The sequence below is a fragment of the Oryctolagus cuniculus genome, chromosome 2, assembly GCF_964237555.1.
Source record: "Oryctolagus cuniculus chromosome 2, mOryCun1.1, whole genome shotgun sequence".
NCBI lineage: Eukaryota > Metazoa > Chordata > Mammalia > Lagomorpha > Leporidae > Oryctolagus > Oryctolagus cuniculus.
Window position 1 is genome coordinate 107,669,437 of NC_091433.1, and position 26,936 is coordinate 107,696,372.

Sequence of the window (26,936 nt, forward strand, 5' to 3'; positions counted from 1 at the left end):
TGTCTTTCCAATAAGGAAATCAATGTAAAAGATAATAAGGAAAGTGTTTTGCTAGACTCTTGGCCAGAGAGAGGGAGAGAGAGAGACAGCATTGATAAGCCAAATTCTGACTCACACGCAAAAATCTGACAAAGATTAGCTCTGTCACCACATGCTCTTCACTCTGGCTTCATAGAAACTTTCCCTTCAGAGGGCTAGTGACACAGCGCTTGCTGAGATGGCTACAGCCCAGACGCATTTGCTGAGAGCCCATCCTTAGGCTCAAACCATGTCCCCACCCGACCCAGAGCAGCCGCCTGGCGCCAAGTCACAAGGATTGGCTAGATGTCCCGAGTGTGCCACTCAACACACTTGCCCTGGCCCCTGCCCCAAGGAGCTCACCTTCCTGTTGGTGAGACAGGGCTCGCCCTGCACAAAACAGTCTGCAAAGCCCGATGACCCAGGGCTAATGTATGACAGGCACTCCATGTGGCTGTCAAGCTGCTGAGAGCAGATGAACCCCTTTTAAAACGACATGGAAGAAACTCAAAACGCATAATGCTAAGTCAAAGAAGCAGAAGCCAGCCTGAAAAAGCTACATTCTGCACGACTCCAACTATATGACGTTCTGGAAAAGACAGAACCATGGAGGCTGTAAAAAGATCAGTGGTTGCCAGGGACTGGAGGGAGGGGGGAATAGGCAGAGAGCAGAGGACTTTTAGGGCAATGAAGTCACCCTGCATGATGCTACAGTGCTGATGCCATACAGGTCACTACCCATTTACCCAAATCCAGAGAACGGACGACACCAAGAGTGAGCCCTAACTTGGCCGATGACTCTGATCATGATGTGTCAACAGGGTTCATCCACCATGCCAATGTACCACTCAAGTGGGGGAGGCTGTGTGCAGAGAGGGTGGAGAGTATGTGGGAATTTCACTGTGTAATTAAAAGTCCTCTTAAAAGAAAGGCCCATTTTAAACACTGGCATCCTACACTATGTACTTACAGAAGAGGTCAAGGCGAAGTGCTTTGCTTGAGGCAAGGGGGCCTTCCCCAGGTCCTCATGGCACCTTTGAGAGACCCTGGGACCCCCCAGGAACTTGAACAGAGAATTAAAGCTTAGGGGCTGAGGAAGCCCAGAATTCACGCCGTCCAAGGGCTTGGTCCTTAGTGATGTTCATGAACACTCAGCTGCTTCAAGGTGGCCCAGGGGCTGGGCAACAGGTGCACTCCTCCCGAAGTCACCCAAGAAGCACCTGCTACGGAAAGTCATCTCCCTGGCAAGGGACCAAGGGCCATGGGGTCAGCCTGCTGGTCCAGGCACCTGTGACCTGGGGTCAAGGTTCCCGGGGAGCTAGTCTCTCACCTAGAGGCTGCTGGCCAATAGGTGGTCAGCACAGAAGGTGCTGGTGGATGATGACTCACCTCCCTTAGGGCAGGGGCCAGTCAAGACTCTGCTTCCCCAAACAGCGCTTGGGAACATAAGGACACATCCCAGTACCATTTCCTGAGACGCCATGATGCTCTGACTACTGCCTGCCTCTGCCTAAGGGCACAGGATCTCTATTCCAGCTCACATGTGCACAGCCCCCCAACACAGACTCCGTCTCACTCCAGGCTGCTTCCCGGTCACCTCTGAGCAGTTCTTCAGAGCTACCTCCAGGGTGCGCTCACCAGTCCTGCCCAGGGGCTGACTTCTCCCTCCTTCCCGTTCTTGGATTCTGGGTTAAGAGAAGCACACAAAGGCCTGGGTCCTTGAGTAGCTATCTTCACACCACAGACTGGCAGCAGGTGTGGCGGGCGAGGCCGAGGTGCCTCTTTGCTGGCTCAGGGTGAGACGCACAGCGTTCAAACACACGGGATAGAAAAAAGGAATCCTTTAACTTTCTGAGTGGCTGTCTATGCATTATAAATAATTTTTTGGCCTAGATTTGAAAGAGTGACACGCAACCTCCTTAGCCAAAAAAAGCTCTGTTCCTGTCCTAGTTTGCCCGTGATAAATTATTTGTTAGCCGATAACACCCCCCTCATCATTGCCCTGTTCTCTTCTTCAATGAGTGCGATGACAATGAACATGGCCTGGCAGAGACTCCCATGAAGGCTCCTATCATTAGCGACAGAAACACAAGCTTGTTTCCAACAGCCTCCGCCTGGGAGGCACTGTTTTGCCCAGCAGAAATCGGTCACTGCCAGCTGCCTCGCAGTTCCGAGGCAAGAGAAAGACAGGAGCCTGGGACGACCTTATTTGCAGGAAGGAGCTCCACTCCTATGCGAGACGCCGGGACTATCGGCTGAAACTCACGGTCAGGGTTTGTTCACATTCCATGTGCCCCAGCCAATTCAAGCGTACGATCTCTGAGCTTTCGTGATTGTCCGACTACCACAAAAACCAACACACACAACAATCTTCTCATCCTCTGGGGTTCTCTTCTGTGTTGTGTTGTTAATTCCCCACAACCACAGCCACAGGCAACCGCCGACCTGTGTTTTCTGTTCTAGAATTTCACATAAATGGAAGCACAGAGTATGCGCTTTTGATTTTCATTGGGCATGAAGTTCTTGAGTCATTCCATATTGTTGCACACATTAATATTCCATTCAATTTAATCCCAACTGGGATTCCATTGTGTGAATATGCATCGACGTCTGGGTTGTGTCTAGTCTGTGGAGTATTAAACAGGTGCCGTCTGGGAGCTTGGGCTGTGGTGCAGTGGGTCAAGCCAGCACTCCTGATGCGTCCCATACTGCAGTGCCAGCTCATGTCCTGGCTCCTCTGCTTCCAATCCAACTTCCTGCTAATGCACCTGGGAAGGCAGCAGAAGATGGCCCAGAGGCTTAGGCCCCCTACCACTCATATGAGAGACTTGGATGGAATTCCTGGGTCCTGGCTATTGTGGCATTGGGCGACTGAACTAGCAGATAGAATATTTCTCTGTCTCTCTCCTTCTCTACCACTCTGCCTTTCAAGTAAACAAGAAATCTTCAATAATGCGGTTCTGAAGACTCCTACATATGCCTTTGTTAAACACAGGCACTCATTTCTCATGTGTAAATTCACAGGAATGAGACTGCTGGGTCACAAGTTAAATTGTGCTAAAAAAGACATCGCATATTGATATACAAAGTCGGCTGCGGCATTTTTCATTTTCACCAGCAATGGCTGAGAATCCCAGGCACAACGGTCCTTGCCAACAGTCGGTATTGGCAGTCATTGTTTTACTCTGGTCATCTGCGATGGTTTGGATGGGGTTTGAGTACGTCCCCCAGGGGGAATTGCTGCTGCAACTCTGGCCCCCACAGCAATGGTCCCGAGAGGCGGTGGGGCCTTTGAGAGATGGACCTAATGGGAGGTCATTAGGCACCACCTTTAGGTGGGAAACGATACTTGTCTCTTGGTGTGGATCAGTTCTCACAAGTAGAAAGTGGTACCACCCCATGCACCCGCCTCTTCTGCACACAGCAGTTACCTTCTTGGCTCATCCATATGTTGCAACAGAGACAGGAACTGTTGCCAGAGACGGCGTCATGCTGTTTGGATGTTCCAGACACCTGAACCATGCCCAATTACCCTCTTTTCTTTATACAGTGCCCAGCCTCGGGTATATTGTTATAGGACCGGAAAACAGACTCAAACACCACTTAAGTGTCATCCTGACTTAAATTAGCATTTTCCTGATGCCCAGTGTTGTTAAATATCCTTTCACAAGCTTAACGGTCATTCATCTACGTTTTTTGGTGACCTGTCTGCTCAAATCTTCTGCTTGTTTTTTGCTTGGAATGTTTGTCTTCCTACTGAGCTAGAGAGAGGCAGGCAAGGAAGAATGGAGGGTGTGTGTGTGTGTGTGTGTGTGTTTTAAATATATATCAATAGGGGCCGGCGCTGTGGCGTAGCAGATTAAGCTGCTGCCTGCAGTGCCGGCATCCTTTATGGGCACTGGTTCAAGTCCTGGCTGCTCCACTTTCAATCCAGCTCTCTGGATTGTAGCCTGGGAAAGCAGCAGAAGATGGCCCAAGTGCTTGGGCCCCTACACCCACGTGGGAGACCTGGAAGAAGCTCCTGGCTCCTGCCTTCCAATCGGCACAGCTCTGGCTGTTGCAGCCAACTGGGGAGTGAACCAGCGGATGGAAGACCTCTCTCTCTGCCTCTCCTTCTCTCTCTGTGTAACTCTGGTTTTCAAATAAAATAAATAAATCTTTAAAAAAATACACATCCTGGGTGGGAGTTGCCTACCCAGGGTTCTGGGAGCAGAGGACTGACAGTGACTGATGCTGGTCGCGTGTGGCCACTAACAGGGCCATGGAGCTTGTGTTCCTGCCAGGGAGGAACACTGCAGAAGCCAAGGAAAGCATGTGACCCCAGCCCCAAGTCCCAGGGGGCACGGCCTTCCCTTGGCCGTGGACTTCCATGGTGGGCAGTATTGCTGTGCACCCAATCTTCCTGGCTTCCCTTGCAGACAGAGTGGGTTTGCTCTTCCCGGCCCCTGGAAGTCAGATGTGGCCACGAATGGCAGGTTCAGATCCCAGGCAGAGGCATCTGTGTCTTCTGCCACCTTCCTGTCCCCTGTCTTGGTGACAAGAGAGGTGATACCTGGGGAACCCTTATAGCAAGGGCTCCAGCAACCCTGCAGGGTTCCCTGAGATTGAGGACTGTTTGCTACCCAGAACTATCCAGACAATCTGGATAGATACGGTGGGGCTCCGAAGCAGAAAGTCACCCACAGGGAGAACTCAGGGATCCACTGACTAAGTGAGATACACACAGACCTTCAGGGAAGGGCTTCAGGGCACCTTCCAGGCCCTACACCTGCCAGCACACGGACTTGAACATTTCTTATGCAAAATGATGATTGTATATACTTGTAAGGTACACCATGTTTTTGTAAATATTTCTTCATTATTTAAAAATTATTTTTGAAAGGTTTTATTTATTTGAAAGGCAGAGTAAGAGAGAGAATGAGAAAAAGAGAGAGAGAGAGAGAGAGAGAGAGAGAGAGAGACTTTCCATTCTGGTTCCTTCCACAGATCCCCACAATAGCCAGCTCTGGCCCAGGCCTGGAGCTAGGAACTCCATCTGAGTATCCCACACTGAAGACAGGGACTCAAGTACTTAAGCCATCATCTCTTGCCTCCCAGGAAGCATATTAGCAGGAAACTGGATCAGAGGTAGGACTCACTCCTAGGCACTCTGATACAGAACAACCCTGGTGGTAGCTTACCCTGTTGTACCACAACACTGCCCCACTGCAATATACTGATGCATAAAATTGATATATTGATGTATAAAAGGTTGAATGGTTTAACCAAGCTAATCAACACATGAATCACCCCGCTTAGGATTTTCTTGTGGTGAGACATCTGAAATTCACTCAGCAATTCTGAAATATACAATATATTAACTATAGTCAGCATTCTGTGCAATAGATCTCAAAAAACATTCCTCCTGTCTCACTGAAATTGTATTTTTTGACTAACATCTCCCCATTCCCCCGGAGCCCCTGCTGTGGTTTGGACGTGGTTTGCACCCAAAGGTGCACGTCCTAGAAGCTTGGTTCCAGTGTAGTGGTACTGAGAGGTGGGGCTCAGTGACAGGTGATTGATTACATCATCAGGGCTACCACACTTGGAAGGGACTAAAGCCCATTTCACGGGAGTGGGTGAGGTCTCACAGCACTGGACTGGTTACTGGGAGGGTGGGTTGTTACACACTAAGTTGGGCTTTCTCAGTTCATTTCCTGCTTCCTCACTCACCATGTGACCCCTCTCCCTCTCCTCCTTTCTCTCCACTCCCCCATCTCCCATCTCTAGCTCCTGTACATGTCCCTGCTGGGTGATGCATCCATCGCGAGGCCCCACCTAAAGCAGATGCCAGTGCCACCCTCTTGGGCTGCCATAATTGTGACCTAAATAATCATCGTTTCAAGTCCCCAAGTTCAGGTACTTGAACACAAAATGGACTAGGACATCCCCTTACAGGGCCTTCTTGTACTTCTGCTATGAGGGTTCTTTGGCCCACGGTGACTGCAAACAGGAAAGTGTATTCTCTGATTAGCATGTTCTGTGCACAAGGCACTCCCTCCACCAAGTAATATGGAGGAGGCCAAACCAAAGGCAGCTCAGAGCCTAAAGAAAGAGATCTGGATCCACACAGCCACTGCTCCTATGCAAGGTGCCACGGCACGTGGGCTTGCTGAGATGTTGGAACAGAAGGCCACGGAAGGCCACAAGGAGAGAGATGAGCCACGGAAGGAAATCCTCAGACAGGGGCTGGCAGGTGAGGTGCTCTAGAAGGGGACAAGGGCAGGTGGGGGAGAGAACACATCAAGGAAACCCTGAGGGTGTGTGTGATAGGGTAGCTGGGGACCTGGGAGAAAGTACAACGGGAGGAAGGCAGGCAGGCAGGGAGAGTGAGGTCAGGTAATGGTTTGAGCCATTGCATGAGAATGGGACAAGGTGTTGATGGACTGTCGGAGGGAGGGAAGCTGGTGAAGACATTGGGAGAAGGGGGAGTGGGATCCAATCTTGGGGGAAGTGAGCAGAGACAGAAAGGGTGGACAAGGATCCTTCATCCCAGAGCACAACAGAGCTGTGCTCTCCAGTGTCAGCACTAAGAGTCTTGTGCAGGACGTCTCAGAGGAGATGGCGGGGATAGGAATCAAAGGAGTCTCAGCCCAACTCATCTGTCTAGGAAAATTCATGCTGATGATAGCTGATGATATATATAAATATATATATATATGTATACACACACACACATATATATATGCCCTTAAATTTTCTCATTTTTAAAACTGACACACAGTAAATTTGATTTTTTGGGGGAATGGTCATGGTTGTATACATTCTTGCACAAGTATAATTTCAAGCAACCATTGTCAGAATAGAGACACAGAACAGTTTTCCCCAAGACTCACTCCTCTCTTCTGAATTCATATCTCTTCCCTGGGCAGCACTGCACAGTCCTCTGTGAGGATGCTAAGCAGCCCGTGGTTAGGAGGGGACACACCCCATGCTCTATGGGACACTGTGATGACCAGCTAGGATGCCAGCTAGGGTAGGTGCCTCCCATGCAGTTTTGATTGACAGTATTTTCAATGTAACAATAGGTTTATTGGGTTGTAATTTCAGCCCAAGTCGAGAAGCATCTGCCCTCTGTTTTCTGGAATGTCATACAAATACAGTCAGACCACCAGTAACCCTTGGAGTCCTAGCTTTGTCTACTAAGCCTCTGAGATTCATCTAAGTCATGGCATCTAACACCTTTGCTTTCTTATTATTGAGCAGTTTCCGACTGTGTGAATTTGTCACAGCTGTTTTGTCCACTCACTTGCTGAAGGAAATTTGGGTTTATTTCTGGTGTTGGTGATTATGAATAGAGCTGCTGTTAGCATTTTTGTACAGGTTTTTGTAGGAATTTAAGTTTCCAAGGCTCTGAAGTAAATAATCCAAGAGCAGGATGGTTGTGTCACATGTACAATATCTGAATAATTTTATAAGAAGTTGTCAAACTGTTTTCCAGAGTGGCTGTGCCATTTTACCTTCCCACCAGCAACATACAAGAAGTCTTCCCAAAAGTTCACAGAAAATATATACTATGGCACTGTGGCATAGAAGGTTAAGCCTCTGCCTTCAGTGCCGGCATCTCATAAGGGCACCAGTTCGAGTCCCGTCTGCTCTACTTCCAATCCAGCTCCCTGCTATGGCCTGGGAAAGCAGCAGAAGATGACCCAAGTGCTTGTGCCCCTGCACTCATGTGGGCAACCTGGAAGAAGCTCTTGGCCCAGCTCTGGTCATTGTGGCCATTTAGGGAGTGAATCAGAAGATGGAAGATCTCTCTGTCTCTCCTTCTCTCTCTCTGTATCTCTGATTTTCAAATAAAGTAAGAAAGAAAGAAAGAAAATATGTACTATGAAAAAACTATGCATGTTGTTTCTTTTTTTTTTTTTTGCACCAAAAGAAACTCATACTAACTTGTTATAACACTTCTAAATAGGATCTAGTTTGCAGCAGTGAGAAGGATGAGTCATCAGTTTGAAAACAGCCCCAAACAGAGCAACATAAATTCTGCTGAAATTGAAGCAAGAGCAAACATCAGATTTATGAAGATGCTTGGGCGGAAGAATAGTGAAATCACTGATGCTTTATGCACATGGGAACAATGCCCAAAGAAATCAGCAGTTTACAAATGGATAGTTCATTTTCAGAAAGACAAGTTGATGTTGAAGATGAAGCTGGCAATCGCTTCACGGCCTTTTGGCTAAGATCAAGTAAAGAGGAAGCCGGCAGAGGCTGGCCATGCACGTCAGGTTGCAAGGAACAGATTAATGTTGTTCAAGCCCTGGTTGAAAAGGACTGATGACTAACAGCAGAAACAACAGGCAACACCACAGACATCTTAAATGGTTCAACTTACATGATCCTGATTGAATAATCAATGTTGCGTCATCTTTTTGCTTAATGGATACCAAAACTTCTATGCCCAGATCAGTTTCAGACAAGAACAAGGGTTTGAATGCAAATTTTAAACAAATGGGATACAGATCCTGAAGCATTTCTTTGAAGATGTAGAACAGGGAACAGAATATGGCATTATCAGTACAATGCAAAAGACAAAGTACAATCAAAGCAATGGCTACCAAGAGATGGAAATTGTTCAGTCAAAGCAAAAGCAGATCAGCCAAGAGCAAAGATCATGGCTTCATTTCTGGGGGGATGCTCAAGACATTATGCTTACTGAATTTTTGGAAGGCCAATGACTGGCACATCTACTTATAGGAGAGTGTTTTGAGAAAGGTGGCCAAAGCTTTAGCAGGGAACCTCAGGGAATGTTTCGCCAGAGTCCTTCTGTACCCCGACACTGCTCCTGCTCATCCCTCTCACCTAATAAGGACAACTGAGTGAGTTCTGCTGGGACATCATTAAGCATCTGTCTTACAGCAGGATCTTGTCATACTGTCTTCCCACAAACTTTGTGAAGTTCTCTTTTACAAGTGATGCAGTTGTTCCACACCTTCAAGATTTAGTGTTATTAGCACTTTAAATTTTAGTTGGAACTTTAATTTGTATCTAATGGCTATTGATGCTGAACAAGCTTGCATGTACATTTTTGCATCTGTGTACTCTCTTTGAGGAAGCATCCATTCACCTTTTTCCTTATTTTTAAATTGGGTTATTTCCTTGCTATTTAGTTCTGAGAATTGTATATATTCTAGATACAAGTCTTCTATCAGATATGTGATTGTGATTTGCCAATGTTTTCTTCAAAATTGTAGCTTGTCTTTTCATTCTATTAATGGTATCTTTCACAGAGAAAGTTTTTAAACAATTTTTTTCCTCCTATGGATGTGCTTTTGTTTTCAAGTCTAGAAACTCTTTCCTAAACTCAGACCACAAAGATTTTCTCTTATGTTTTCTTCTAAGAGTTTCACACATTTTACATTTAGATTTATGGTTCATTTGCAGTTGAGTACTGATTTTTATTTCATGCATACATGTTAATTTTTTCCAAATTCCTTTCCTGTATCAGCTGATGAGATCATGCAGATTTGCTTCGGTAGCCTGCTAGAATACACTGATTGATTTTCAAATACTGAGTATCCTTGCATTCCCTGGATAATCTCTACTTGGCTGTAAGTTTAAAATAGAAGTGTGTGTGTGTGTGTGTGTGTGTGTGTGTGTGATTTCCCAATGTTTTATGCAGAAACTCTGCATCCATGTTCACGAGGGATACTGGTCCACAGTCTTCTCATATCACATTGTCTTGTGTGTTCAGAATGCCAGTCCCATAAATAAACTGGAAAGCACTCCCTTCTTTTCATATTTCTGGACAAGCTTGCATAGAATCGCTGATATTTCCTTTTACAAGGTTTGGCAGAATTCACCACTGCAACCAACTGGGTCTGGAGTTTTATTGTTCAGGTTTTAAACTACAAATTCAATCTATTAGCTATAGAATTCTTTAGGTTATCCATTTCATCTTGGGTGAGTTTGGTAGTTTATGATATTTAAGAAGCTGACCCGTCCTGTCTAAGTTGGTCCATTTATGTGGATACATTCATTCATAGTATCTCCTTATGGTCTTTTTAATGTCTGGGGGTTTGTAGTGATATCCCCTCTCTTAGGCTTATCAGTTTGTTTATTTATTTGTTTGACAGGTAGAGTTATAGACAGTGAGAGAGAAAGAGACAGAGAAAAAGGTCTTCCTTCTGTTGGTTCACTCCCCAAATGGCCACTACAGCCGGCACCGCACCGATCCGAAGCCAGGAGCCAGGAGCTTCTTCCTGGTCTCCCATGTGGGTGCAGGTGCCCAAGCACTTGGGCCATGCTCCTCTGCCCTCCTGGGCCACAGCAGAGAGCTGGACTGAAAGAGGAGCAACTGGGACTAGAACCGGCGCCCATATGGGATGCTGGCGCCGCAGGCAGAGGATTAACCAAGTGAGCCAGGGCGCAAGCCCCAGACTTATCAGTTTTATTAACCTTTCAAAGAATGACCTTTTGGTTTAACTGATTTTCTCTAACATTCTTCTGTTTTCAATCTTATGGGTACCTGCTCTCACATCCATTATTTTCATCCTTGTTGCTGTGAGTTTCTTTTGATCTTCTCTTTCTAGTTTATTAGGGTAGAAGTTTAGTTGTAGATTTCAGACCTTTCTTCTTTTCCAATAAGAATTTAATGTTGGAGATTTCCCTTTAAACATTTAGTTACAGTCTACAAACTTTGAAATGTTGTATTTTCATTTTCATTCAGTTAAAAATATTTTCTAATATTCTTTGAGACTTTCTTTTTGATTCATCATTGCTTGGAAGCTTGTTAATTTCCAAGTTTGGAATATATTTTTCCTGCTATCTTTCTAATTTAATTTCAGTTCATCTGGATAGCTTAACAATTATTTTATGAAGAAGGATTTGAAAATATGTGGGTTCTGCTACTGGGTGATGTGTTCCATAAATGTCGATCAGATTCCGTTAGCTAGTAGTGTTTTTTTTCAGTTCTTCTATATTCTTGTTGAGCTCTGATATAGTTTTATTACAAGGCATATTAAGAACTTATTTCAGTTCTTCAAGTTTTGCTACACCTGTTTTGTTTTTAGGTGAATACACACTTAGAATTGTTATCTCTTCTTGGAGAATTGATTTTTTTCTTTTAATCCCCCCCCCAACAAAAAAACCCTTTTATTTAAGGAACCCAAACTTCATGCATTTCACAAGTACAACTCTAGGAATACAGTGAATCTTGCACCATACCTGCCCTCCCACCCACACTCTCACCCCTCCTCCTCCTCCCTCTCACATCCCCAGCCCCATTCTCCACTATGATCCATCTTCATTAACTTTATACACAGAAGACCAACTCTTTACTAAGTAAAGAGTTCAACAAGTTGCATGAAAACAACAATAAAACTGGAGAACTGACTTTTAAAAATCATTATGTAGGGGCCAGCATCGTACAAGAGGTAAAGCTACCACTTGTGACACCAGCAGCCCATATGGGCACTGTTTTGAATCCCAGCTGCTCCACTTCCAATCCAACTGCTGCCTAATGGTCTAGGAAAAGCTGCGGAGGATGGCTAAAGTGGTTGGGCCCCTGCACCCACATGGGAAACCCAGATGAAGCTCCTGGCTTCATTCTGGTCCAGCCTTAGCCATTGTAGCCATTTGGTGATTGATCTAGCAAATGGAAGATACCTTTCTCTCTTTCTCACTGTATCTCTGACTTTCAAATAAATAAATAAAAACATTTAAAAAATCATTATATAATGTTATTCTCTGTTCCTAATAATGTTCTTTGCTCTAAAGTCTACTTCATTTTATATTAATATAATCACTGTGGCTTTTTAAAAGTTGGTGCTTGTGTGGTTTATTATTTTTCATAGCTTTAATCTACCTGTATAATATTTGAGATCAATGTCTTATGGATAGTATTAGTTAGGTTATAAAAAAATCCATTTTGACAGGCTTTTAGTTGGCAGATTTAGATAATTTTCATTTGAGGCAATTGTTTACAAGCTTGGATGTATGTCTCATTGCGCCACATGTTTTCTGTTGGTTTGTTCTTTGCGTATTTGCTGTTAGTGTTCCTGGTTCCCCTCTCTTGCTTTGTTTTGGATTTTTAAAACGTTTTCTAGTATTCCCTTTACCTACTGTCATTTTTGGCTCTGTATTTCTTTGTCTAATTTGCAGTAGTAACTCCAGGAACTGGGATATAGTGCAACTCGGCTTCTCAGAGCTCACCTAGGACAGCTCGCTGCTGCAGGTGGAATATACACACTGCCCTCCGGATCCTGCCCAACCCTGGCCCCCCAGCCTCTGCACCGCAGCTGCTGTATATACCACCTATGAACGAGCACTTCAAAAACTTTTGGAAAAATGCAATTAAAATAAAAGTTTATTTTGGTGCAAAAAGATTTGAAATCCATGCACAGTTTTTTTTTTTCCAGAAGAATGCAGATGTATTTTGCACAAACCCTTTGAAGACCCCTGCACATACACTCGATACTCCATCAGACTACGCCAGTTTTGAAAATTTCAGGCTAATTATTATGTTTGCCAGATATTTTCCACTTTGAGGGTTTTTCCCTTCTTCCTCATATCCCAAGTTTCCATCTGGGATCATTTCCTTTCTGCAGGAAAAACTTCAGTAACTTTCAAAGCAGGTCTTTTGACAAGAAATTTTCCTTTTTGGGGGAACACCTTCATTTCAACCTCGTTGCTAAAGGATATTTTCATTGGACACAGTTCATGGATAAAGAGAATTCTGGTTGTTCTCATTTGACCCTTTAAAAACACTGTGCTACTCTCAGTAGGCTTCTGATGAGAAATGCAGAGTGCCAGTTAGACCTATCCCTTGGCTGGTGCTGCAGCTCACTAGGGTAATCCTCCGCCTGCGGCGCCGGCACACCAGGTTCTAGTCCCGGTCAGGGCACCGGATTCTGTCCCGGTTGCCCCTCTTCCAGACCAGCTCTCTGCTGTGGCCCGGGAGTGCAGTGGAGGGTGGCCCAAGTGCTTGGGCCCTGCACCCGCATGGGAGACCAGGAGAAGCACCTGGCTCCTGGCTTTGCATCAGCATGGTGCGCCGGCCGCAGCAGCCATTGGAGGGTGAACCAATGGAAAAGGAAGACCTTTCTCTCTGTCTCTCTCTCTCTGTCCACTCTGCCTATCGAAAGCAAGAAAGCAAGAAAGCAAGAAAGAAACCTATTTCTGGGTGCTGATGAACTGGACGGGCACAGCTCACTCTGATGTGAGCTAGCATGGCAAAACCACAAGGAAGCAACCGTTGCACATCATCATGGACTTCCATGAATCCAACAGAACCGCTTTCCTGGTTCTGCTACCCACACCGGCGAGGGAGGGCAAGGCACTCCCACCTCCCTTGGGCTCCTCTCACACAAGACTGAAGACATCGCCTTGGCAATTTCAAGGCAGAGCTTTAAGGTCTCCGGAAGTCCTCCCCCAAAGGGTGCGTTCTAATTCCCTGGCCTGTGAATGCCAGCTGGCCCTGGGGATGTGCTTCTAGGAGTGCGGCAGCAACACTGCTTGCTGGGTATCGAGGGGAGATGCTCTCTCTCTCTCTCTCTCTGTCTGTCTCTGTCTCTCTCATGATGCTTGCCCTAGAACCCAAGCACATGCTGTAAGGAATCTACACCCCCACATGGAAAACCACAGTGCCCGCTGACAGCTGGCTCCAACTACCAGGCACGAGAGTGTGCATGTCTTCAGGGTTCTGGCCCACTGTGCGTGAGCCAGCCTGATACCTCCTGGGAAGACGTGAGCACTTCCTGCCAACCCCTGCCCTGGTAGAAGATTCATATGCAAAATTCTGCTCCCACTCTGAGATTCTGGGGGAATTTATTGCATAGCAACAGGTACCCTAAGTGCTGATGCCTGAAATAAAGACTCACTAGGGGCTGGCACTGTGGCACAGCAGGTGAGGCTGCTGCCTGCAGTGCTGACATCCCATATGGACACCGGTTCAAGCCCCAGCTGCTCCACTTCCTATCCAGCTCTCTGCTGTGGCCTGGGAAAGCAGCAGCAGATGGCTCAAGTCCTTGGGTCCCTGCACCCATGTGGGAGACCTGGAGGAAGCAACTGGCTCCTGTCTTTGGATTGGCTCAGCTCCAGCCATTGTGGCCAATTGGGGTGTGAACCAGTGGATGGAAGATCTCTCTCTCTCTCTCTCTCTTTGCCTCTCCTCTCTCTGTGTAACTCTTTCAAATAAACAAATAAATATTAAAAAAAAAAAAAAGACTCATTGATGCCTAAAGTTCCTTCTAGACTGGGAACTTCAGAACTTCTAGATTATGGGCCTGCCATAACTGGGCTAATTCAGTCTATTTCATAGGACGAGACAGAAGCCAGAAAGGGTGCAGGTGCAGGTCTCCCACATCTGAGTCTGAGAAATTGAGCAAATGGAATCTGTGCTCATATGGAAAGCTTATCAGGACTAGGTCTTAGCCTTTTCTTGCAGTCTTCACAGTGTGTGACATGGAAGGGTGGTGGCTGCTGAAGGGACTCCAACATCTTGTAGGATGGAAAGAGACGTGACAGGTGTTCAGTCGCCATCTGAAGAGGCTACCTTGTGCAATGCTCAGAGGCGTGAGCTAAATTCTAAGTGTCCGTTGTGTGAAGACGCTGTTTTCCGTGTAAGGTGAACTCCTCTCAAGAATCAGTTAGAGACTGATCACTCACAGCCACCAAGAACTTGCAGAGCAACCCTGGATGGAAAAGTCGACAACAGGCTGACGGACAGTGCACCTCCTTGTTAACAGTGGCTCTCTCTAGGTGGTACGATGCTGTCTTTGCTTCCTTAGACAATCAGTATTTTTCTAATGTCATTCTGGTATTTAAGGATAAGAAAACATCCCAAGAATGATAGGAGGGGCCAGCGCTGTAGCTCAGCAGGTTAAATCCCCAGTCTGCAGTGCCGGCATCCCATATAGGCACCAGTTCAAGTCCCAGCTACTCCACTTATGATCCAGCTCTCTGCTGTGGCCTAGGAAAGCAGTAGAAGATGGCCCAAGTGCTTGGGCCCCTGCACTTGTTTGGGAGACCTGGAAGAAGCACGTGGCTCCTGGCTTTGGATCAGCTCAGCTCTGGCTGTTGCTGTCATCTGGGGAGTGAACCAGCAGATGGAAGACCTTTCTCTCTCCATAACTCTTTCAAATAAATAAAATACATATTTTTTAAAAAGAATGATAGGAGTAGAGTCAATGTATCCACTGCAGAAGACAATGTTGGTCAAAGGATCTTCCATGGAAAAGCAAGAAGAATTATTTGAAGAAAGTGCGGGGATCAAGGCCAGGGAAGTTTATTTTTGTTGTTGCATTGTTTTTTTCCAGATAAATATTTTTTAATGCAGGGATACATAAAATCAATATGTGTTTATTTGCTAACTGCAGTCTTACACTTTAAGGGGACCTGAGACTCTTTAAACTGTCAACAGCACAGTCCAATCTTATTTGGGGAGCAGTTCCTGGGTTTCCTATCCCCCAGAACACATCTTGGATAACTCTGGCTTAAAGCAGGGTTCACCCAAGGTCAGTGCAGCATCCTCCATGCCCGGGGCTGCATCCCGGGGACAGGTTCAACCTCATTTCTATAACTCAGGGAGCGTGGAAGATAAGGCTCCACTGGGCTCAAAGCCTTAGGCAAGGAGAGACCCTCTGAGTGTGAGAGGAGAAAAGCCACCCTAGGTGGGGCAGGAGGGGTCAGCCAGGGCCAGCCTCATCTCCTGGAGCACCGCATGGCTTCTGCTGCAGGGGCCTCGCGAGGCGAGCGGGGCGACGGAGCGCAGCAGGCACCGTTCTTCTCTCCCGCGATGCAACAGGTGCATCTTCACTCTTAACCACCGTTATCAGTGAGCGTGTGGGGCCCCCGTGGGAAGCCGGCCTAATTTCACAGTGATTCTTAGTTAACCGTTCCGTGGGCAGCATTTATCTGGGGCTTGTTCCTTTGGAACTCATTACCCAGATCCAAAAAAGGAGAATTTAGCCTTGTCTAAAGAAGGGCCGCATTTTCAAGACGGTGGGCGGCTGGATCACCCGTTTTCCACTGAAAATATGAAAAGGTGCTTCAGTAAATTGCCCTTTGTCTCACAGCCCCCCACCCCCTCCCACCCCCCCAGCAAGCGCCTCCCTGAACTGAGAATCTTCCCAGTTTCCAGGCCTGCTTGGATACACAATTTCTCCTCTGACAACAACTCTTCTTAGCCAGCCCAAGGAGCCAGCAGGGTGGAGGCTAATGAAGTGGGAAAGGCTCCTTTTCCATTCTGCTGTCTGCGGGACACGAGACGAATCAGCATTCTGCATCCAAGGACAGTTCTATGTCTCCCGCGTTCTGAGAGCAGAATCATTCATCTGGAAGCTACAGGGGAACATCGCTGAATCCTGTGTCCTGTTCCCACCCCTGTTCCCAGGGTGCCTGCTGCCACCTTGATCCCCAACAGAACAAAGGGGGACCCTCACAGTATTTCTTGGACTGCCATGTTTTCTCTACGTCGGAGCCCATGGTGACGGGCGGACAGCCCAGTCCAAAGCCTAGGAGAGAAGACCACAGCAAAACCAGCACAGCGGGTTCCAGCTGGGGACACCTAGACACAGTGCACAGGGCAGCCAGACCTGCTGTTGTGCATGGCGGCCGTGAGCAGCGGCCCCTCTGCCAGCACGCACGGAGCTCACATCCTCCAAGGCGGGCCAGTCTTCAAGGACGTGAATGAAGCGAGAGGAGTCTCTGCTCTTAACCATACTCCTCTCCCTGCGGGAGCAGTTGGCTGAGAAGGTTCAGCTTGCACATCTGCGTCACCATCCCGGCTCTGGTTAACCCGGACTGGAGGCCACGGGTTCTCTCCTTTACGCTTGTTTTCACGAATGCCTCTCTAACTCATCAGAAAGCTCTCTGTGGCCAGGACAATGCTGTGCACCCCCCCTCCCCTTCTGTAGCTGCTCCAGCCTTACCACACAACACCACCCACATCAGCCAACCACCCTCTGTCCGTTTCCTTTACCCTGGGGGACCGGAAGAACCAGCCCTTCCTTCTGAAACACCTGCTTCTACCCAATGACACGCTCTAGGCTTCTCGTTAGCTGTATCTGGGTTCCTCCCTCTAGTCTTGTCGGAGGCGTTTTATCAGTGGACTCATTTAATACTGGGAACAGCAGGTGTTCATTTCTCCCCAGAAACGGAGCAAACCAAGATTTACAGGGCTACAAACGCGAAGACACCTGCTTTCTCTGGAAAGTGAGAATTCCTATTGGCGTCTCCTGTGGCGGCCCCATGGCCCACGGTGAAGCAAACGGAGCAGGGTGCAAGGGGCAGGAGTTTGGGGCAGTGGCGAAGATGTTGCTGGGGATGCCTGCCTGCACCCCACACTGGACAGCCTGCGTTTGGGCTGGGTCCCTGCCACCCACAAGGCAGTCCTGGATGGAGTTCAGCCCCCAGGGTATTGCAGGCATTTGGGGAGTGAGCTGGTGGATAAGAGCTCTCTCCTTGTCTCTCAAAGCAAAAAAAAAAAAAAAAAAAAAAAAAAAAAAGGAGCAGCTTCTGTTTACTGAATGCCATAGAAGTTGATAGGAGCCCAGACTCTAGAAACTGATGCCTGAATTTGAATCCCTGGCTGCCACTGGCTGGCTGAGCCGCAGGCTTGCAGTCCATCAAATGGAGCTAATATTAACTTGCCTTTGGGTGGGGGGGATAAGGATGGGAGAGCTACTGACAGGCGCATTGCCATGGCTCCCTGGGTTTGTCCTACTATGCTGTGCCTTGCCAGGAGCTCTCACACAGCTCCGTTGCGTTCCCACAATAGCTCCAGGAGGAAGGTGCTTCTACCACCCCTCCATGGTGTAGAGGAAGAAACGGAGACTGAAGGAGGCTTAATCCTGTGTCTGACAATGGGGAATAAGAGTGGTAGGGATCAAACCAGGGCTGTGTGGTTCTAACCCTGTGCAACTTCCTGCTATACCACACGGCTTCCTAGACAACCACACACACACACACGTACACACACACACGTACACAGAGCCCAGAGCACTACCTTGCATCAGAATTAGAAAGACACACTTGGGGCCGGCACTGTAGTAGCGAGTAAAGCTGCCGCCTGAAGTGCCGGCATCCCATATGGGCGCTGGTTCAAGTCCCAGCTGCTCCGCTTCCGTTCCAGCTCTCTGCTACGGCCTGGGAAAGCAGTAGAGGATGACCCAAGTCCTTGGGTCCCTGAACCCACGTGGGAGACCTGGAAGAAACTCCCGGGTTTGGATCAGTGCAGCTCCAGCCATTGCAGCCAATTAGGGAGTGAACCAGCAGATGGAAGACCTCTCTCTCTCTCTCTCTCTCTCTCTGCCTCTCCTTCTCTCTCTGTGTAACTCTGACTTTCAAATAAATAAATAAATCTTAAAAAAAAAAAGAAAGAAAGACACACTTACAACTGGAACTCAAAATGGTGAACTCTGAGCTTCCTTATCCTGGGAATGTCTTTCTGTCAAAGTCCTCCCTCCTAGAGCACAAACACCACACATTTGCGTCTTCCCTAAAGAACAACAGCACACAGTTCTAAACGCACAACACTCACTGGGTTTCCATGGAAAATTCACGGAAGGAAGTGGATCCGCGCTGTCACTCAGAATCCTTGATCAAACGACCCAAATACACCATGAATTCCCTAAAGCGTTCAGAGCCTTGCCTCACACAAAGCATGTTTTCTGGAGACAATGAGAGTTTTGATCTCAAGCTAAATATTTCTAATCTCATGAAAGACACTGTGTGCATGGAGGCAACTCACGGTGGGTCTCCAGGTAGGCTGGGGGAGGGCCTCCCATGTTGCTGCTATAAAGCCTGCAAAGCCAGATGCTTCGAAACAGATGTAATCTCAAGGTTGGGTTTGCATTCTGTTCTTCCCCAGGTTATGAGGGTCTTGCATCATGGCTGCTGTGTGGGCAGAGATCTGGGTACTGCCAAACATTCTAAACCTATGTCCCTGGGCCGGTGCCATGGCGTAGCGGGTAGACCCACTGCCTGCAGTGCCGGCATCCCATTTGGGTGCTGGTTTGAGTCCAGGCTGCTCTACTTCCGATCCAGCTCTCTGCTATGGCCTGGGAAAGCAGTAGAAGATGGCCTAAGTGCTTGGGCCCCTGCACCCACGTGGGAGACCTGGAAGAAGCTCCTGGCTTCAGATCAGCTCAGCTCTGGCTGTTGCTATCATGTGTGGAGGGAAGCAGCAGATGGATGACACCTCTCTCTCTCTCTCTCTCTCTCTCTCTGCCTCTGTGTCTCTGTAACTCTGCCTTTAAAATAAATAAATAAATCTTTAAAAATTAAACAAATAAACCCATATCCCCCTCTCAGAGCTAGAGTGGTGCAGGTTGGCAGCCTTGCTGTTTGAACATTCATGCAAAGGAGAAGTTTGAGAGTCTACGCTTGGGGTCCAAAGCAAATGGGGGTGGGAACAAGTGACGGGAAACTGCCACAAGCCAACTGATTTCTAAGCACTGATTTTCAGTTATTTCTTTGAAAGAAAGCACACTCTCGTCTGCTGGGTCATTCTCCCTAATACATGCAAATGGCTACAGCTGGGCCAGGGCTGATGCTGGGAGCTGCAAATGTAATCCAGGTCTCCTGTGTCGGTGGCAGGGATCCAACTCAGCTGTTTCTCAGGGCACACATTAGCAGGAACTGGAGTCCAGAGAAGAGCTGGGAACGGATCCCAGGCACTCCCAGGGGAGACGCAGGCACCTTAACCTCTAGCCAAACACCTGCCCTGATCGCTAGGTGTGTTTATGCTGGTGATCTCTGCGTATGGCAGAGGCTAGGTAAGTATTCTGATGTTGTCTTGATTTAGAAGTACGCCATGCGGTGGGGAGACAGGGCTGGGAGTCAAGAAGTCAAGAAAGCGATATGACGGATGTTAATAGCAAGAGTTAAATTCCCACAGACTCCAAAGTCACACTGGAAGTCAAGGCTTAGCCGAGGCCTGCCAGAGAGAACAGATTTCTTCTTTTTTTTTGACAGGCAGAGTTAGACAGTGAGAGAGAGAGACAGAGACAAAGGTCTTCCTTTGCCGTTGGTTCACCCTCCAATGGCCGCCGCGCTGCGCTGATCCGATGGCAGGAGCCAGATACTTCTCCTGGTCTCCCATGCAGCTGCAGGGCCCAAGCACTTGGGCCATCCTCCACTGCACTCCTAGGCCACAGCAGAGAGCTGGCCTGGGAGAGGGGCAACCGGGACAGAATCCGGTGCCCCGACCGGGACTAGAACCCGGTGTGCTGGGGCCGCAAGGTGGAGGATTAGCCTAATGAGCCGCGGCGCTGGCCCAGATTTGTTCTTGTATGAAGACAATCTCTTTGTGGTCTGCATGAGGAGAGGAGGAGGGGAAAGGGAAGGGGGGAGGGAGGGGAGAAGGGAGGGGGAGAGGGAGGAGAGTCTGAGGTTCAGGAAGTTTGTATTTAATTTCTCAATCGCTACTTTTAAAGCTTTCTGATCTCTGCCAAGTTAATTGACCTGTCAAGGCTTCCTTGTCTCATCTGTCAAATGGGCACAATGATACACAGCTCGAAGGAGTGTTGAGGAGATGATACAAGGTAATGCATAATAAAGTACTTAACTCAGTACTGTGGCTATGTACTGGGGCATACAGGAGGCATCCAAAGAATGCTGGCCAGGACTGTTCCTCCCTACATTATTGCTAATAAGAATATTATTATCACTGTGGCATAGCCAGTGAAGCTGTCCCCTGTGGCACCAGCATCCCAGATGGGCACTGCTCCACTTCTGATCCGGCTTCCTGCTAATGCACCTGGGAAAGCCGTGGAAGACGGCCCAAGTGCTTGAGCCCCTGCACCCACATGGGGGGACTCAGATGAAGCTTCTTAACCTCTGGCTCCTGGCTTTGGATCAGCTCAGCTCCGGCTGTTGCTGCCATTTTGGGGAGTGAACCAGCAGATGGAAGATTTTTCTGTCTCTCTTCCCCTACCCCCAAAACTCTGCCTTTGAAAAATAAAAAAGAAAGGGGCTAGTGCCATGGCTCACTGGGTTAATCCTCCGCCTGCGGCGCCAGCACCCCAGGTTCTAGTTCCTGTCGGGGCTCTGGTTCTGTCCCGGTTGCTCCTCTTCCAGTACAGCTCTCTGCTGTGGCCCAGGAGGACAGTGGAGGATGGCCCAAGTGCTTGGGCCCTGCACTCCATGGGAGACCAGGGAAGCACCTGGTTCCTGGCTTCGGATCGGTGCAGCTCTGGCCGTGGCGGCCATTTGGGGGGTGAACCAATGGAAGGAAGACCTTTCTCTCTCCCTCTCTCTCTCTCTCTCTCTCTCTTTCTCTCTCTCTCTCTAACTCTACCTGTCAAATAAATAAAAGAGAGAGAGAGAGGTTGGAACTGTGGTGTAGTGGGTAAAGCCAGCGCTTGCAGTGCCGGCATCCCATATGGGCGCTGGTTCTAGTCCTGGCTGTTCCACTTCTGATCCAGCTCCCTGCTATGGCCTGGGAAAGCAGAGGAAGACGGCCCAAGTCCTTGGGCCCCTGCACCCACGTGGGAGACCTGGAAGAAGCTCCTGGCTCCTGGCTTCGGACCAGCTCAGCTCCAGCTGTTGCAGCCAACTGGGGAGGAACCAGCGGATGGAAGACCTCTCTCTCTGCCTCTCCTTTCTCTGTGTAACTCTTTCAAGTAAATAAATAAATATTTAAAAAACATTTAAAAAAATAATACTAGCAATATTCTCATACACAAATAAGATATTAGAAATGATTCCTGTATAACTGTAAAATGTACATTTTTACATACAGCTATGAAAGTACTTCAAAAAGTTTGTGGAAATGGAATTTAAAGGTAAGTTCATTTTGGTGCAAAAACCTATGCATAGATCTTTTTTTCCTCATTATACACATTTCCAACAGACTTTTTGAAGACCTGCCACAATGATCAATATTTAAAATGGGGGGGAGGATGAATGATAGGCACAGGTGTTGCGCCTAGAGGTTAAGCGGCTGCTTGGGGTACCTGTTTGGACCTTGCCTCTGGCTCCTGACTCTAGCTTCCTGCTCATGCAGACACTGGGAGGCGCAAGTCATAGGGTGCCAGCTCCCACGTGAGAGACCTGGGTTGAGGTCCTGGCTCCTGGCTTTGACTCGGCTTGGCGCCAACCACTGCAGGCGTTGGGGTGTGAACAAGCAGATGGGACTCTCTCTGTCTCTCAAACTTAACAAAATAAAGAAAAAATACTTAAAAGAGCTGCTAAGTATATTTCCTGGCTGAGTTCCAAAACATCAACTGGGTGAGTTTTTGGCAGTGCAGAGCCCCTGTGCCAAAGAGGCAAATCTTTAGAAGTTCTGCAGTGACTGGAGTTTGGTTAGCATGGCTGATTCCCCGGGTTACATGGGAGGACAGCCACCCTGGAGCCACCAAGCTAGGGGACCCCAGAGGGCTCCATCATCGGCAAGTGACAACCAAGCACTGGGTCCCGTGACAGGATGTGGGCAAAGCCTACAGCCATGCAGATCCAGCACGGGCCATTCCAGAACCCACGGTTCCCCGCCACATGCAAACAGTGGCAGAGACGGAAGGGGCCGAGCCTGGAGGGAGAAGCCCCATCCCCTGTGAGACGGGCCCACTCCATGTTGCTGTGGCTCTGCTGCTGAGGCCTGTCGCCCTGCACCCTAAACACCTGCAGGGGTCTCCCAGTGGGCTCCATGCACCTGTGCATGGGGGGGGGGGTTCTCACTCATCCTTGCTTCCCTAGGGCCTAGCACAATAATTGCTGCATTGGACAAATCATTCAGAAGTGATGAACTTCGGGCATTCTTGACCTTCAAGCATCAGACTTCATCTTGTGACCCTGCCTCCTATCTAGCAGGGATCCAATAAGTGTACAACGAAGGAATAAACACACACACAGGGTTGAAAGAGCTCCAAGACAGCAGCTACCAGGCTGGTGTCTCTCAGTGCAGGGTGGCTATGGTGTCTCCCTGTCGCAGGTGAGGAAGCTGAGGTCTTACGGGGTACGGGGTAGCGGGTAGGATTAACACATGCTGGGTATGGGCTAACGACCACTCTCCAAAGCTAGGGGGCTCCCCGACGACAGACCCAGAACTTGAACCCTGGCCAGTTTGGCTGCAATCCACTGCCTCACTGAGCAGCGTCTGTCCTGGACTCAGTCACTAGAGGCCTTGGCAAGAGGCCTGGAGTTGACAAGGGCTCATATACAGGCATCTTCAAGACACAAACGACACGCAAGCCCCGGATGGTAAGGAGCAACACTGAAGGAACGGCTCTAAAAGGTTTTCACGGGCCATTGCAACACTCCAAGGACACAGTGTGTGGAGACATGTCCTCCAGCTACCTGTCCCGCTGGGGCTTTTTGTTAAGCAGCATGAAGGCGAGCAAGGTTCAGCCAGAGTGAGACCCAGGCCCAGGGCTGCGGCTGCAGCCGGGAGGATGGCTCCTGCTTACCTCTTCGCTCTGTCTTTCTCATCTTCATCCATTAGATTTTCTATGCAGTTTGTTCTGCAAAGACATAAATAAATAAGAGCGATCAGGTGGCTGCTGTCTGCTTCCAGGTCTTGCTGGTTGTCACCATTTGGGTCTTTGGTAACCCACGCGCTTTCGCCCAGCCATCCTCAAACACTATGGTCCCAGCCGGTTTTTTCTGCTCGTAACATTTATTTAGGTGCTTTGGCATACGGGAGTTAAACCTGAGAAATGTTTGAATGCACAGGCATTCATTGCACAAGGCCTCAGAGAGATGCAATCATCAGAAGTCCAGCGGCTCCTAGAAATCAGAGAATGGGTATTTAAAAAATGTGCTCATGCGATAGTGAAAAAAGGTTTTGATCTTGTGATCCCAAGACCAAACTTTGAGAATGGCCGTGGAGCCCCAGTTCAACGAAGCAGCATCTGCTTTTCTCGTGCCTGCAACGGGCGAGCCAGCGCCTCCTAGTGGAAGCCTGGGCTCCGTGCGTAACACTGCAGACGCCAATTGGCACCGCATTCTGAAAGATGCTATTTCTTTCTCTGCCCATTCGAATGCAGGTGTAGCCCTCTGACACGTGGCCTTGAGGGATCAGCCCCAAAGGAGTGGAACCCATGCCTTCCCCTTAAGGAATTTATACTTCCCTAGACAGAAAAGGCACACAGATGTGGAAGATGAACTAACGACCCAGGAATGTTCTCGAAGCCCCAAGCCACCAGGGACTACGTCATCGCCCGGATCTCTGCTCTCCCAGGCCACCGGCTCAATGCCTCTCAGGCCCACTGAACACCAGTTTCCTCTTTTGCCAAATGCAAGCCTGGGTTTCCTTCTCTCACTCACACATTCCCCAGGGTCCCGCCTGTCTGGATGCTCCCTGTCCAGCCAGGACATCAAGAAGAACCACTTGCAGTGTGTCAGAGCCTGCTGGGGGCACCTGGAGGCAGGTGGCCATGACTGAGAGGGCCCAGTGTGACTGAGATGGGCTCGGGACCTCGGAAAAACTGAGTCACTACTGCCACACACATCTGCTCCCAGACTCAGAGGGTCTCAAGTCAGAACTCTGAAGTCCAGAAGTTACTCTTGAAACATCAAGTTTTAGGTGTGGTTTTTAATGGAGTCAATGAATTTTCTCTGAGATAACTCGGTTTTGAGATTTGGGGTCACTCCGTGTGCATGGGCACAGGTCCAAGTCCAAGCAAGGAGGAGGAATTCTGCTGCCTGAACACCTGTTAACATCCATGCCCAAGTGAGTACGTGGCAGCTGTGAGTAGGGACAGACTCACAAGAAACACCACTCAGGAGTTAGGTTTGCATTGCAATTGAAGAGGGGTTCACATATCTGCCAGTAGGCCTGCACTGAAAATGTTTCCAGATGGAATCTGCTCAAATCTTTATGATACGAAAAATATGACATCAATCTGCTTCGTGACGCTCTACACCAGGCCTGTGGTCCCAGGGGAGCCATGGCTGCCTGTCGCTCCCCCTCTTCGTGGAGGAACGACACTAAACCCTGCCTAGGCTTCATATCCGAGTCACGGCACCATTATGTCGCTCCCCCTCTTCGTGGAGGAGCAACACTGAACCCTGCGCTGTTCTTTTCGTCTGCTCGGCCCTCCCCGGGTTTGCTGCTGGTTCTTCCCGGGTTGGCTACTGTCCCTTCCACCTCCGTGGAATGGCAGTTCCCCCTGCCACTTTCCCCACTTCCGCAGGGGAGCGGCACTCCACCGGCCGGCTCTCTCGGGGGCTGCACAGGTGTTCCTTCAGATAGATGTTCCCCTTAGATGTTCCTGGTGCATGCCGTCTCTCTCCTCCTATATAGTCCTCCTCCGCCAATCCCAACTCGGCTGCCCACACGCCGAGCACGCCGCTCTCCTCCAATCAGGAGCAAGTCCTACAGTTTATTGGCTGAACTGGAGGCAGCTGTGTAGAAGCCTCTTTCTTCTCTCCCAGCGCCATATTGTGGGAGAGCAGATGCATAGAATAAGTCTTAATTCCAGTAACGGTCTAGTCCGAGTTGCTCCCCACAGCTGCCCACGTGCCCAAGGCAGCAGCGAGGACCCAGCCGAGCCATGTCCCCCTCCCAGGAGCCCTTGGTCAGAGCAGGTTCACAGGAGAGCTGGGGTGCCTGCGATTCTGCAATCCTGATGGGATGAGTGGGGTTGCTTTGTCATCAACAAAGCATCTGAAAATGACTAATAGCTATTCTTTAGCAACCACAGCGTCTCTGATTTATATCTGTTTATCTTTACACATTTCCTGAGCCCATAAAGCCTGATTTATGCCCACTTGCCCTTCTTCCTCAACAATCCCAGGTCCCTGCCCTGAGGTCCCACACACTTGAGTCCTGTCTGAGCCTTTTTGGCTGATCTGCTCCTGATGTGAAGACAAGCCACCAGATAGATGAGTTCCCGGGGAGCACCTGCCACGGAGACTTCCACATCCTCCCTGCGTTGTCCTCTCTGCTGTCTTGCCGTGTGGATGACATTTTTAAAAACAATTGCGGAGTACGAAGCACACACAATAAAAGTCACCATCCCAACCATTTGTACGTGCACATCTGTGATCTTGTGTAATCATCACCAGCACCCATGCCCAGAACTCTTCTCATCTTGCAAAACTGGCACTCTGTACCCATGTATCACCCATCCCCACTCCTCACTCTCTCCAGCCAGTTGGCAAACACCACTCTACTTTCTGTTGCTATGGATTCGACTGCTCTAGGGACCTCCTGCCAGTGGAGTCACACGGTATTTGTCCTGTTGGGGCTGGGTTATTTCCTTTAGCCTAACGTCCTCGAGGCTCATCTGTGCTAGGGTATGTGTCAGAATTGCCTTCCTCTTCAATAACTCAGTAATCTTCCATTGTGTGGATATGCCCCACTTGGTTTATTCCGCCATCCACTCATTGATGGACACGGGTTGCTCCACCTTTTGGCTGCTGGGAGTAATTGCTGCTGTGAGCATGGGTCTAAACCTCTCTTGTAGTTTTGAGTCAGTGTTTAACTACATAATACGGAGGAGCTGGGGGGGGGGGCGGGTGAAAAGCAAGCGAGAAGGAGGGTTAAAGGGAAGAAAAGAAGTCCTATGAGGCCTGATTCAAGGAACAACCAAGGTTAGAGGGAGAAACCCATTGTAAGCTGAAATACCCTAAGTGGAAAATTCATTGACTCTACCTAGCCTGATGCACGTCGCAGCACTCTGCAGAGCACTGTGGTTTCCCCCAGGACCTTAGAACTGAGTGGAACTGCAGCTGCCCAGCATCAAGGGAGAGGCGTGGGGGCAGACCCACTGTGGCACAGTGGGTGCAGCTACCACTCAGGACACCTGCATCCCATACTGAATGCCGGGAATCAAGTCCGGCCTGCACTTCCCATCCAGTTTCTGGCTAATGTCCAATTTTGGAAGCAACAGACATGGCTCAAGTAAGTGGGTCCCTGCCATCCCCACATGGCAGGCTTGGATGGAGTTCTGGGATTCTGGCTTCAACCTGGTACAGCCCCAGCTGTTGTGGGT

General features: G+C 48.7%; 1 protein-coding gene across 8 annotated transcripts in view; it reads right to left on the reverse strand.

The window, feature by feature from the left end:
* Window positions 1-26,936, reverse strand: part of NPAS2 (neuronal PAS domain protein 2) — a 182,735-nt gene that overhangs the window by 77,152 nt on the left and 78,647 nt on the right. For all 8 annotated transcript variants that reach the window (XM_070068721.1, XM_070068724.1, XM_070068722.1 and 5 more), the window contains one exon: window positions 23,406-23,459. In XM_070068721.1, the coding sequence (XP_069924822.1) occupies window positions 23,406-23,437 (32 nt within the window). In that variant the 5' untranslated portion in view covers window positions 23,438-23,459. The remainder of the gene's footprint in view (window positions 1-23,405; window positions 23,460-26,936) is intronic.